The sequence below is a fragment of the Mauremys mutica genome, chromosome 1 (assembly GCF_020497125.1).
Source record: "Mauremys mutica isolate MM-2020 ecotype Southern chromosome 1, ASM2049712v1, whole genome shotgun sequence".
Classification (NCBI taxonomy): domain Eukaryota; kingdom Metazoa; phylum Chordata; order Testudines; family Geoemydidae; genus Mauremys; species Mauremys mutica.
The window spans coordinates 102,769,990-102,784,280 of NC_059072.1; the positions used below are offsets into that span (position 1 = coordinate 102,769,990).

The 14,291-nt window shown below is 44.6% G+C and overlaps 1 protein-coding gene across 6 annotated transcripts in view; it reads right to left on the reverse strand.

Annotated features, from left to right (window-relative positions):
* The window catches only part of TBXAS1 (thromboxane A synthase 1), a 329,156-nt gene that overhangs the window by 10,701 nt on the left and 304,164 nt on the right, over positions 1–14,291 (reverse strand). For all 6 annotated transcript variants that reach the window (XM_044988623.1, XM_044988655.1, XM_044988639.1 and 3 more), the window contains one exon: positions 2,547–2,635. In XM_044988623.1, coding sequence (XP_044844558.1) covers positions 2,547–2,635 — 89 coding nt within the window. The remainder of the gene's footprint in view (positions 1–2,546; positions 2,636–14,291) is intronic.

Sequence of the window (14,291 nt, forward strand, 5' to 3'; positions counted from 1 at the left end):
AAGGATGGTCTTTTAGTTAACGCGCTAACCTAGCACTCGAGATGGGGGTTTAATTCCTGGCTTTGTTACAAACTTCTTGCATCACCTTGCACAAGCAACGTAGGTGCTTTTGCAAATTTTTATCCTAGGTGACTTAGATGCCTAAGTCCAATTGAATTTCAAGCAATAAAAGATGAAGGGTAAAAAATTCAAAAGCGCCTAACTCCCTAAATCATGTGTGAAAATGAGACTTATGTGCTTCTGAAAATTTTATATTTCATCATTCAGTGCCTCAATTTCCCAAGTGTAAAATGGGGGTAATACTTCTTTTCTTCATCCTTCATCTGTTTTGTCCATTTGGTGTGTAGGCTTTTCAAATTAAAGACTCTTTCTCACTATATGTGTGAACAGTGCCAAGCAAAATAGGGCCCTGATCTTGATTGGGGCCTGTAGGTGGTTCAGTAATACAAATAATAATATATGAACAGTCTCAGCAGAAACCAAAGACTGCATGGACCCTGGAGGCTGAACTGTTCTCAGCCCTAAAAAATATTTCCTCCAGATCAGTAGTGACCTATCTATGATCTATGATTACTGTATCTATGATTACTGGTGCCTACCCTGTACCTATTTAGTGAATAAACAGAAGATTCCAGTCTCTAGGACTGACACTTTGGCACTATTCACAGCATTATGTTCTCTCTCACACAAAATTAAATACAAATCGATAACTAAGAACCAAAGCCTTGAGAAAAATATTGTCAAGTACTCCCTTTTGCTGAAAAGTGAATAGGATATTGGTGAAAGGTATTGGACCACCAGCTCTGCAGAATGAAGTTCTCTATTTATTCAGATTGTTTTAAAATCTTTCTCACTCGTAGTAGTAAAATTATTTTGTTTGCTATTGAATTTTCACTATTTCTTTGTATTCTGGAATACAGCAGTATTCTTGTCTTATGTAACTGACATCTTTGCAATGCACTGGGCCTTAGATAGAAATCAGAAACAACCACAAATGACACCAATGGGAGCTCCAGAATAACTTCCTTCTCTTCTAATTCTGTTTCCCATCTGACAAACATTGATTGTTTCCCAGTGTTTCAGACAGAGTTGATATTCAAATGTCCCTGATGGTTAACAGGCACAGGAACTTCCATTTATATACCACAGATTTCAGAGTTAAATGTTGTCATTTATGAGCAAGCATAATTAACCCTTATAACCCTGTGCAACTCCACAGAAAATCTTGGAAGATCCTGCCCTTGGAGGGTAAGTAAAAGAGGGGTTAATTTTCAGATATTCTATTTTAAGGTACTTGTTACCGTAGAGTGGGATTTTCCAAAGTGCTCAGCGTTGGCCTAACTCTACTCCCACTGAAATCAAGTATCAGAGGGATAGCCGTGTTAGTCTGGATCTGTAAAAGCAGCAAAGAATCCTGTGGCACCTTATAGACTAACAGACGTTTTGCAGCATGAGCTTTCGTGGGTGAATACCCACTTCTTCAGATGCATCTGAAGAAGTGGGTATTCACCCACGAAAGCTCATGCTGCAAAACGTCTGTTAGTCTATAAGGTGCCACAGGATTCTTTGCTGCTTTTACTGAAATCAAGGGGAGCTTTACCATTGATTTCAATAGAAGCAGAGTTTGCTTAATGCTGCTTTGCTTTTGAAAATCCCACCCTGAGAGCTGAGACTTGTGTTCTGCCACAGTTTTGTGATCTTACACAGTTTGCTAATTTCTTTATTCCCCTCCACCTTTTTGAAATAAACACTTCTAAGCTCCCTGGGAAAATATTTGAGCATCTGGTAAGGAAAATTTCTAATACCCACTGGATGGAGGCACTAGAGTTAGCTATAACGGTATAGAACAGTATTAGGGCAGAATGTTATACTACAGAATGAGCTATACATAGCACATAGGACAATTCATGTTTTTGAATACAGCAAGGGACATGCACAATCTTCAGAAGATCAAGAGTTTAATGGGGTGACTGACATGGGGGGAGGATAGCTCAGTGGTTTGAGCACTGTTCTGCTAAACCTAGAGTTGTGAGTTCAATCCTTGAGGGGGCCACTTAGGGATCTGGGGCAAAAATCAGTACTTGGTCCTGCTAGTGAAGGAGGGGGTTGGACTTGATGACCTTTCAAGGTCCCTTCCAGTTCTAGGAGATAGGTATATCTCCAATCATTAATACATTTATTAATATTAATTAATGCCTACTCAGCCAGTAGGCTACATAAATTCTGTACTCAGGTCTCTGAAGCAGAGCAAAGAAGAACCATCTAACTTCCTAAGGCTAGTCTGCTTCAAAGATGCTGCTTCCCCTGGGCTAGGGGGACCCAAAGAACAGTGAAAAGAGACTCCTGACCAGCTGGCCTTGAAAAGGGTGCATTAAGTAGACCAAGCTTAGCCAGTCTTCATTCATTTGGCCCCATTGTATCTCTCAAGTGCACGAGCAGTACTGATAGCTTAGCTGCATGGCGGCCAAGAGCATGGGGCTTCCGAACAGATTTCCACGTATTTATCTAATGATGTACTCTCTAGGAGCAGGAGGGAACAGGTATACCTGAATGCAGGTGGGTACATGCGCAGTGTCTCTGCAATCACCATATCCAGGTAAGGGAGCTCTCGGATATTTTGGTAGTCAGGGACATCCTGCGAGAAAGGAAGAAAGAGATAATTAAGCGCTGGAAACTGCTGGAGCTGCAGGCTGTGGAGAAGCTACCTTGGAGACTACTGACCAGTGCCCCCTGGAATGGTGCTCTGTGGTGAGTTTCTCCGTGGCAAGGTCGTGGCATTTGAGGGTGGGCCCAAAGTGTGCCCAGTGGGACCTTTACTACAAAATTCCTCACAGTGGCAACAACTTGTGCTATTCCAATGGACCCTAGTAGTGGGGGGTGGAGGGGAAGAATTCTGTTTCCTCCCATGGTGATCTCTTGTGCAAACCCAGTTTATTTGCTCTTTGTGTAGCAGACCTTGATTTGGGCCTAATTTACATAACCCTGAAAGTATACATTCAGTGATAGAAAGCATCATATAAACAAACACGACTCTGGCCCCGATGAATTTACATTCTACAAAGGAGCCAACAGGGACAATAATAGAACAAACAAATAACAAAGCTCCAGCCCTACAACCAGGGGCGGCTCTAGGCCCCAGCATGCAAAGCGCGTGCTTGGGGCGGCATGCCGCGGGGGGCGCTCTGCCGGTCGCCGGGAGGGTGGCAGGCGGCTCCGGTGGACCTCCCACAGACGTGCCTGCGGAGGGTCTGCTGGTCCCACGGCTCGCCTGCGGCACGCCTGCAGGAGCTCCACCAGAGCCGCCTGCCGCCCTCCCGGCGACCGGCAGAGCACCCCCCGCGGCATGCTGCCCTGCTTGGGGCAGCGAAATGTCTAGAGCCACCCCTGCCTACAACAGAGAGAGAGGGAATATTTCTCTCACCATTTCTTGTCTTGGAAAACTCACGGAGATCATACATGTCATTATTCAGTTCTGTCAGCAGAGGGCAGAGAAAGTACATCTAAAAAGATCCCCAGTAAAGCTGAGTACAGTTTACATTAAAAGCTCTTCTTGTCTCTTCTAAAATCTGACATGGAGAACACTGGCAAGAGGAACTTACGCCAGGCTAGACTAAAACTGTGAAGATTTGGGGCCTCTGAGGTTCACAACAGGGCCTGGATTCTGTCCGTTCTTCATTTACTACATCAGCTTTCATATATAATGCATATTTTATTGACTTTTCATGTGAAAATGTATGTTACATACTAAAAATACTAAGCAGAGAACAATTCCAGATGGTATGCAGACAATATCTGCAATAAAATGAGAACGCCTGGCCAGGTTAGAACATCCCCTTTATTCAGAGCTAAGACAGCACTGTGCCACTTCAGATTTTCCAAGGGCTGTACAAACTCTGACGGATCCTTCTATGAGGGAGATAAGTTCTATTACACTCATTTTTCAGAAGAGAAATAGAGGCAGAGAGGCTATGTCAGTTATTCAAATAGGGCTACCACTCTTCTCTTATGTTAAAGGCTGTCTCATCTCTAGTCAATACAATGTGCATTTTGTCCCTTACTTCAGCAATAATCATGTATTATTATTTCTATTACTATAGTGCCTACAGCCGCAAAACAAGACTGGGGCCCCACTGTGCTAGATGCTGGGCAAACAGACAGTAAGTGCTTACAGTTTAAACAGACAAGACAAACAAAGAATGGGCAGGAAGGAATATTAGCAGCCCCATTTTGCAGACAAATAATTGAGGCACAGAGAGATTAAGTGACTTGCCCAAGGTCACACAGGAAGTCTGTGGCAGAGCCTGGAAATGAACTCAGATCTCCCGAGTCCAAATTCAGTGCCTTCACCACAAGATCATCCTGCCTCTCTGTGATTATGAAAAGAAGCCTACACTTTGATCACATATATTTAAGGCCCTTTGTTTTGTGTTTTTTACCAATTTTTAATGAAAAATTCCCAGGTTTTACAAAAGCTAATATTTGTTTTTTACTGATTATCTCCTGAATTTTGGATGCTATTTCAAATAGCCTCAGTTCCTTTAGGGAATTAGCAGTTTAGAAAACAAAATAAAGAAACACAAACAGATGATTTTCCATAGAAGAAAATTGGTTTTGTTTACATAAGAAAAAAGAGCCAGGGCAACAGCAGCAGAGTGTGAGCTCAACTTTCACTTGCACCTCAGTGAATTCATATGTCAGATGCTACATAATTGTTGGCATTTCCATGCTTCTAACTTCAAAGTAGCTGAATTTACTTCAGCAGCTGTGTGCACGGTCTGATCTTGGACTGGGTGTTGTCCCCAAAGCCAAACATCTCTGTTTAGGAGGGACATTCCTGATATATTTTTAACAAAATATTTTCCATTTGTTTTTCGACTCCCTCTCTCAAAAAACTCTTTTACTCACTACATTTTGAAGGCTTTTCTCTCCAAATAACCTTAATTGCCACTTTCAAATATTGGCAGGTATGTCTGAGAGGGTGGTGGGTTGTCATGCTAGAATTCCACTTGAAGCCCCTGTGTAGCACATCTGTATATTGACTGTTACTCAGTGCTGGGTATGTTTTAGTCCAGAAATAGATTCCTTTTTGGAGAATGCAGGAAAAAAGGAGGCACCACACTGCATGTAATAAAACACCAGACATTTTAATGTTGTGACCATTGCCTTACACAAAGATTTACGTCAATAGTTTTCACAGTGTGTTTATATCTTTTCCTTACTAACTTAGAAATGACGAAAGCTTATGCTCAAATAAATTTGTTAGTCTCTAAGGTGCCACAAGTCCTCCTGTTCTTTTTTTGGAAATGAATGTAATCCCGGGCTTCAGTTCCCCATCAGTAAAATGGAGATGGTTCTTCCCTGTCTTACAGGGCTGTTGTGAGGATAAAGTTCGTGAATGATTGCAAAGGGGTCAGACAATACAGTGCTGCGGGCCATGTAAATAGATAACACATTCTGGGCAATCTAAGCTCCGGATGCTGAAAGCTGTTCCACTCATGCAGACTTCTCCACTCTCTGCACCTTCGGTGGAGCTCCACATGTGCACAGGAGTCTGCATGTGCAGATCAGCTTGTGGACTGAGGGTCTTTAACAGACATGCACTTATCCCCATAAACTCAATCTGACTTTAGATTGTAAGATCCTCAGGGTAGGGCTTGAATCTTATTTCTTTTTGGAAAGCATATTGAGAGCTACTAGAAAAAAGTAAATTCCTAAATAAATCTCTTCCTAATGGCAATACAAACACGCAGTAAGCGTAGCGGTAGGACTCCTAAATACTAGTGAAAACAAATAGACTCCTTACACATAAATCAGCAGTTCTAGTCTGTGGAAAAGTGGACACAGTGCAACCAATAGGATTTGGAAAAAACAAAATGAAAGGGAATTTAGCACTGGTTTAAGAAACTGGATTAACAGCAGTGGAAACTCAAGTGTTCTCTTTGTCTACACAAGCACAGCAGATGCCGTACAAATTTCTCACGCTGCCCTACCAATGTGTCTCCATCATGACTTGGAAGGACCTCTCTAGCAGTGAGAGGGTAATTCAATCACCAGGATTCATTCAGTATTTGTCCTCTCTATTGAGAAGGCAAATAAGGGGCCAGTTAGTGCCTCCTGTGTTTTTATGAGATATATCCATTGAGAACTGTTGGCTAGATCCGAAGCTCGTGTAAATTACTGTAGCTCCATGACTTATTGCATGTGCATGTGCACACACACTAAGACATACATACATATAACATCAATTTATAGTATTTATTATTATTGTATGTGTTGTATATAGTATTGTATTGTATAATTACTTATGTACAGATATATCTGGGTTAATCAAACTTTGCAACACTGGCGGCCACAATGACAGTTTCTCAGGTGCTCACCTATAGATGGCACTTAGTCAGACTCTGCTGGCAATGCCATTTTGCCAAACTATAGATAATCAAATCTGGGTACGGTCTGTGAACAAAGCCCCTCAGCTGATCTTAACTGTCATGACAATACTTGGGGTAGAAAGCAAGAACTAAAATCAGATCGAATTTTATGCAACAAAATATACAGAGTGAACTACATCAGGAATTGAATTGGAAGCCAGTGAAGACTCCAGAGGCCAGAGATAATATATTCCTTATAACTAACACTGCTGAGTAACTTGACAGTCTCCTCTGCTGCAGCTTTGGAGGAGTCCAGAAGGGTAGTCCCAACAATCCAAATGTGAGGTCACAGGGGCATGCATGACTGTGGTGAGGTTCACATCAGAGAATCAGGTCACTTATCCAATAAAATGGTGGTTCTGTCCACCAGCACTGACCGTGAATCCAGCGGTAAATGGCTAGGGAAGCACTACCAAACAGCAAATCTACCTGACAAAGGGTGGACACACCTCACAGTAATGGCGGCAAATGCTGCCCTTGCATAGGCTGTGCATGTTTTTCCTGCCACACAGCAACTCCTCCATCTTGTCTGGAATGAATTTGAGCCATCTTATGTTCACTCAAATGCCTCTCTTGGTCAGGCCCTGGGACGGCCAGGAGACAGCACCATGTGGGTCAGACCAAATTGCTTTACCATCCTCCCAATAAATGCTGGACAGGAGGGTGACAGAAAGTCGGGTACGTAAGCAATAAGCCAGCGTCAACCTCGAGGACCTCTCAGAAAAGAGAGAGCAAAATTGCTGAAGAGCAATTCTATCCATTGCAGCCAAGGTCCACAAATACATGAACAACATTTCTTGATCATATGGCTCAAAAGCTGTTAACAGATCAAAGAATCAGCCTGGGCACTTGACCTTTGTTCACCGCTAGGAGCAGATTATCCCTCAACACCACCAGAATCATCTGTGTGCCATACCCAGACTGACAGGGGCCAAAGAAACCTGAGAACACCAGAAAATGTTAGAGCTGCCCCTCTACAACCTTTTAAATAACCTTATCAAGACAGGCATGGCTAGAGAAGAGATGGCACTTAGTGTGCATATCAATGAACGAAGATAGCTTCTTGAGCCTAAGCCTAACAACTGCTTGCTTGATGGAAGCAGCTTGCCCCTTGCTAGACTTTACTAGCCACACTGAAGTACTTGAATGTCTGTTAAGTTCTACACCAAAGCCCTCCTACAACATTCAGTGTCTCAGGCAGGGCCGCCCAGAGGGGGGGGCAAAGGGGGCAATTTGCCCCGGGCCCCAGGCTCCGCAGGGGCCCCCAAGAGAACAGCGGAGGCTCCCGCCTCCGCCCCTCTCCTGGAGCCTCAGCGCATCAAGCGCCGAGTCTCCGCCAGGGCCCCTGAGCCCCGCCCCGCTCCGAGCCGCGTGGTGAGGGGCGGGGCTGCGAGCTCCGGGCTGAGCTCAGCTCCCTCCACTCGGCGTGGAGCTCCCAGCCCCGCCCCCCCACCACGCGGCTCTGAGCGGGACGGAGCTCAGGCCCCGCCGGCCACACGCTGCGGCTGTTCCGGCGAGGCGCTGAGACTCCGGGTGAGGAGGGAGCCGGGGGTAAGAGGCTGGGGCCGGGGCGGGGGGGAAGCGAGACCCGCCGCCGAAGCGCAGCCCGGTCTTCGGCGGCGGGGGGCCCCTTCCGTTCCGGGACCCGCCGCCGAAGTGCCCCGAAGACCCGCGGTGGGGGCCCCCCACCGCCAAATTACCGCCGAAGACCGGGCTGCACTTCAGCGGCGGGTCCCGCTTCGGCGGTAATTCGGCGGCGGGGGAGCCCCCGCCGCGGGTCTTCGGGGCACTTCGGCGGCGGGTCCCGGAACGGAAGGGCCCCCCGCCGCCGAAGACCCCGGGCCCCCGGAATCCTCTGGGCGGCCCTGGTCTCAGGGAGTGAAACTGGGGGTGACTTGACCAGGGAAGACTGCAAACTTAGATCTGCCACCTTGGAGTTGCCCTGTACAGAAAGAATTCAATCAATAGTGTTTGCTACAGGCAACAGAAACTTCCTCATAGCAAGAGATGTTTGATTTTGTTTCCCAGTGGATATGGTCTGGATTCAACACAGGGCCGTCCGGGGGAGGGGGTAAGTGGGGCAATTTGCCCCAGGCCCCCATGAGAGTTTTTCGGGGCCCCTGGAGCGGGATCCTCCACTTCCTCCGGGGGCCCCAGAAAACTCTTGCGGGGCCAGAGCTTCTTCCGCTCCGGGTCATTGTTGGCAATTCAGCAGCAGGGGGGTCCTTCCGCCCCGCTGAATTACCGCTGAAGCGGGACCCGCCGTCAAAGTGCCAAGTCTTCGGCGGTAATTCGGCAGCGGGGCCCCTCCCCGCTTCGGCGGTAATTCGGCGGCAGGGGGTGCCCGCCGCAGGTCTTCGGGGCACTTTGGCGTTGGGTCCCGGAGCGGAAGGACCCCTCGCTGCCAAATTACCACCGAAGCGGGGTGGGGGGTCCGCCGCCGAAGACCCCAGGCCCCTGAATCCTCTGGGCGGCCCTGATTCAACATGCTGTCACCCATCTGGAAAAACTCAGCAGCTCTACATGGATACTATTGTGGGAGGAGAAAAAACAAATTATTTGCCTTCATTACTGCTACAGCATAGGGTTAAAAAACTCAGAGTGTAATGACTGCCACAAGTATTCTTGCCTCCATCCAATAAATTTAATCTGTCATAGGACATATGACAGGCTGGACTTCTGATTTATGCTATGATTTAGATACAGAGGTGTTAAAGTCAAAATCAGTCACAACAAAATGCAAAGCATTAAAAAAAGTGAATGAGGACATAAGAATGGCTACACTGGAGCAGAGTAATGGTCCACACAGACCAGTATCCTGTCTTCCAGCAGTGGCCGGTGCCAGATGCTTCAGAGGGAGTGAACAGGCAATTATCAAGTGATCCATCCCCTGTCATCCAGTCTCAGCTTCTAGCTTTTACCCTTATACATTCTTAGACCTTCTTATAGTCAACTACACCTCAGTAAGGGGTAAGTGTGAGCTGGTGTAATTTACACTCCAAGGAGCTAGAAGAAGGTTTAAAAAGGTGTAGATGAAAGTAAGCTGTAGCCTGCTGTAACTCACACCTTCTTACACTCTTGTTTTAGTTGCTTTCCTTGCTATGCCCCTCTCTTGTTCATTGTCACACGAGTAACACTGGCATAGGCCTACTCAGGTGCACATTCAGTGGACCAAATTCAGAGGTGATGTGTATGGTTGGCATATAAGTTACACACTGACAAGTGAGTGGGTGTCTAAGAGCCAAATTCTCTCAGCTACACAGGTGTAAATCCACTGAAGTCCTGCAGTTGTATTGGTATAAGTGTAACACTAAGTAAGTGTTTATATGACAGTCCAGTGGGAGTCTAAGTTGGTGTGACAATCCTGATGAAGCCAGAAGAAGGTCTAAATTTACAGGAGCTTTAACTCCATCTGGTGTCAATTAGGCCTTCCTTGGACTCAAAACCTCCAGTTCTTGATGGAGGATGGACAAGAGTTACCTACAGCATGCTGCCTTTGTACTGTAGGAAAAGGTCATCGCAGCCTGATAGTTCAAATGGAAATATTCAATGAGATACAAAGACTTTTCTGTAACAGAAAAACAAACACATATGCATGCATCCCTAACAAAAACAGGCAGAAATTCCTCAACGCCTAGTTTACCATCCACACCTATGGGTGAATGAATGCAGAATAAAGTACAATCTAAAGTAAGCAGAAGAGAGAAGATCTAAAGGCAGAAGATCTAAAGTAATCAGAAGAGATAAGAGAGAGTCTTTAGGTTGGTTTATTCTACTGCAGGTCAGAGGCAGGTTACAAACCAAAAGAGGAGAAAGAAATTCTATAAACCAATTCTGGCTTCAACCACACAGGAACGTCTGGAGGCACCAGCCTCCTGGTTTGAAGGACAGATTTTCTTGGGCACAAGTACTCCCCTATATACTAGGACAGAATAACCAAATGTTGAGAGGGAGAGATAAAGGAAGGTTCGCCTGTTTCTGGAGTCTTCCACAGCCATGGAGGAGGTAGCAGGATTTAGCCCTTGTTGTATAAGGACCTTATTATAACTGGAGAGTGCCCAATCAGGTGGGTTTTAGAATTTGTCCTCTGTCCACTGGCATTTTTTTTTAACTTGGGGGGGGGAGGAAGAATAGTTCTTTCCCATAAACTGTTTCCTTTACTCCTAGAAAAACTGTTGAATTCCAGATAGCTGAACACTGGAGACAATCATTGGCCATTTATGCTTGTAGTGGGTCAGAGTAACAGAGTATAGGGACAGCCTATTTCTGGCATCCTTTAAACATTCTCACACAACCTGGGAAGTCACTTCAGTTCTCTCCCTAGGCTTGCCCGAGTCTGCAGAGATTAAGAGTCTCTCGCTAAGCTTGTCTGACACTATCAAAATTTCTACTTGGGTGGCAGAAATTCTGAATGGTGAAGTATCCCAGCAGGAGGGAGGCAGGGAGGAACCAAAACAGGAGAAAGGACTGCCAGAGGTCCAAAAGTCTCAATGAGAGAATTATAAAACTGGGGTAGGTCTGTCCGAAGGGCACATCACTAGTCCAAAGCACATTAAGTACTGTACTTCATGCAGGACTTAATCTTTCCTGCCATGGAAGTGTTCCTCGGTAGTTACTAGAATAAAGAGGAGGGTTTTTCTCCCCTTCTCTCAGCAGACATTCACAGTGTCACATAAGAGCCAGATGATTAAATTAAATAATTCCTCCTCCAGCTACTATTTTCTGCATGGAGGTGACTGTGCTTTAAATTAGGGTCCTGGGTGAAAAAGACCTGTGTGTTTAGTTTAATCAAATGTTCATTTCCTCACATTTATGTTTATGTTAAAAGGGATCAGTGCGAATTTCCATGCTACAGAGACCATCAGGTGGGTTGGTCCTCCCCAATCTTTCCTCATATTTGTGGCTTTGCATGCTGTACAGCCCTATGGACTGAAAGATACCATTGCCCCATGCATGCAGCATGATCAAACGTGCCATAGAGTGAACAGTCCAAGTTTTAAGGAGAACTGAAATGCTTTTTTTAAAAAAATAAGAAAAGTTGGCAAGTCACCCTACTGTAGATTCCAAATTATGGGCCTGATCCAGTGACTTCCATGGGAGTCTTTCCATTGCTGCATCAGACTTTTGTGAATTAGTAGGTAGGCAAACACAGTAAAAAACTGTGGTAAGGTTCCCCATCACTCAGTGTAATTATGATTCACATTGACAAAGCTAGGGCAGTTTTCATGCTATGTCACAAGTATGTAGTGCCCGAGGCCTCCAAAGCCCCTTACAACCATTAAGTGAGGTACAATAACAAACGTTAAATAATAACACTTTGAAAACCTCAGGTGGAAGATATTACAGAAATACACAGCGTTTAACAAACATTAATTAGTTAATAATCCTCCCTCATTTATTTGAGGTTCTGCAGGTAAATATTCCCATGTACAGATGGGAAAAAAGTGGGATGCAGTAAGGTTGAGGCTATTTTCCAACTTGACTGTCTAAGTCCATATTTAGATACCTAAATAAGTGGCCTGATTTTCAAAGGCATTGAGCAGCCAGAGCTCCCATTGATTTCAAAGACCTACTCGTGTGACTAAAGCAGGCAGAACTCGGCCATTAATGTGTAGCCTTAAAATGATATAAAATAATAATAGTGCTTAGCACTTACATACATGCAAACAGAAAAGGTCTTTTGTTTGTTTTTTCTAGCTACAAAGACGCTAAGTCAGGGCTTTGTGTTTGTCTTTGCAGAGGTCATGATGCCACAAATATCTAAGGCAAAGCAGGGAGCTGCATGCTTTTCAGCATTTCAGGCATCTCTTGATACAGACCCTGAACCCACTGCCTAGCAGGAATGTAAGGGCTTGATCCTGCTCCTATTGAAGTCAATGGGAAAACTCCCAGTAACCTCTACAGTGTAGGTTCAGGGCCCCAAAGAGGAAATGATTTTCAAATATATTGTTTTAAAACACATAAATTAAATTACTACTGAGATGTGCACATACCAGAACTGAGTAGTGTAAGTGCCCTTATCCTTCCCTTTTCCCCTCGCACTGGCCCTAATGCAAGAAAGGGTTCCTATTCAAGTAAGCACTAGCTTGTGCTTTCCCAAATAAGGGTCATTTTTTATTACTCTCATTCGTTGCATCATTTCTTAAACGGGACTGTTTAGATTTTCAGGGAATGGAACATGTCAGATCTAGAGCTCATCAAAAACTTTTAGACAAAAACAAATTTTTGACAAAATGTGAGAAAATCTCCATTTCTGCTGAAATTTTTCAGGGTTTCATTGAAAATCTGAAAAATCCAGTAAAACGTTTTTTTTTTTAAGTTTGAATGTGGTAAATAAAATTCATTTCCTAATCAGCTCTAGTCAGGTCTTTTTATTTGCTCTAGAAAGCACCTGCTGTATATATCAATAATAAAACAATGGCACTTCTTGTGTCTGCGCTTTCCTCGGCCCTGCTACTGGTTTTCTCTTCCTGTAGAAACATGGAATGGCTGTCGCTCTGTTTGTGATTAGGGTGACTAGACAGCAAATGTGAAAAATCAGGACAAGGGGTGGGAGGTAATAGGAGCCTATATAAGAAAAAGACCCCAAAAATCAGGACTGTCCCTATAAAATCGGGACATCTGGTCACCCTAGTTTATGATTTAACCTGCCCAATGCCTGTCAGTCCCAACTGCACATCTTAACTACCCATAAGAGGGGAGAAAAGTTGAGAATTGTCTCTTTCTAGAGCATTCCTACATACATAAGAGTGTAGAAAAAGAGATTTAAAAAGATTAAACTCATGGAGCCAGATTCTCAGCTGATGTAATTTGACACAACGTCACTGAAGTCAATGAAGCAACATCCGATTTATGCCAGCTGAGGATCTGGGATATAAAGTGCAGTTCTAATTGAGAAAGTGAGTATGGAAATTGAACCCTTTTACTCAGCAGTTTGTTCATATTCAGTCACGGCTGCTGACTAGTTACTAAAAATGAGTTTTCTTTCTTTTTTTGTTTTTTAACCATATCAATCCTGCAGAGCTAACAAAATTGCAGGAGAGTGAGCTAGATTATATTCTGGCTCATGCATCATGCTAACTAGGTGCCAATGGGACTGCACAGGTGTAACAGAGGACAGAATTTGGCACAGGGAATCTTTTTTTACTGGTGATTGTGCAGAAGCAGAAAGAATCCATCATAATGCTCAGATCTTAAGGTGAGTTTACATGGCTAGCAGTTAGAAAATATGTAATTTACTTGTAAACTGAGCAAGGTCATTTCTAACAGCCTATGGAATTGGGGACACCGGATAGGAGGAGACCTCACAGGCAGGCAAAGAGAAAATTCTGAGCCTTTACCTCATGGACCCCAAATCATCCAGGTCTGGACAACGGTTTGTAGCTCCTTCTGCTTTACAAGGAGGCCTCTTTCACTAGTCCCTGGCCCTGTCTTGCCACTTAATGTTGCTTGCTGCTTCCTGTCCCTGACCCTTCCCTTCCCACAGTCTGTCCCTATATCTCTTCTACCTTTCCAGTGCTACCTGCTTCCACTACTCTCTGTACCCTATGTCTGCTACTGTCCTATCACCCTCCCCACCAGATTGTCCCTGCACCCATTTTGTTCTTTTTCCTCCTTTTTTAAAGCTTGATCCAGCATCTAGTTTTAACGGTAAGCTCTGGGGTAGAATGGGGGACACAATAATGGAGAGGCCTTGAGTGACTCTGTAGTGTTGCCCAGATGTGTTTGAACCAGCCCTGAAATGGAGCACATCTAATCTGCAAGCCACTGGGACACAAACATGGCACCACCCAATGCTATTTTTACCAAGTGATTCTTCAGAGTAAAACTTCACTTTTAGCTATAGAGAGGTGCCCAAACTAT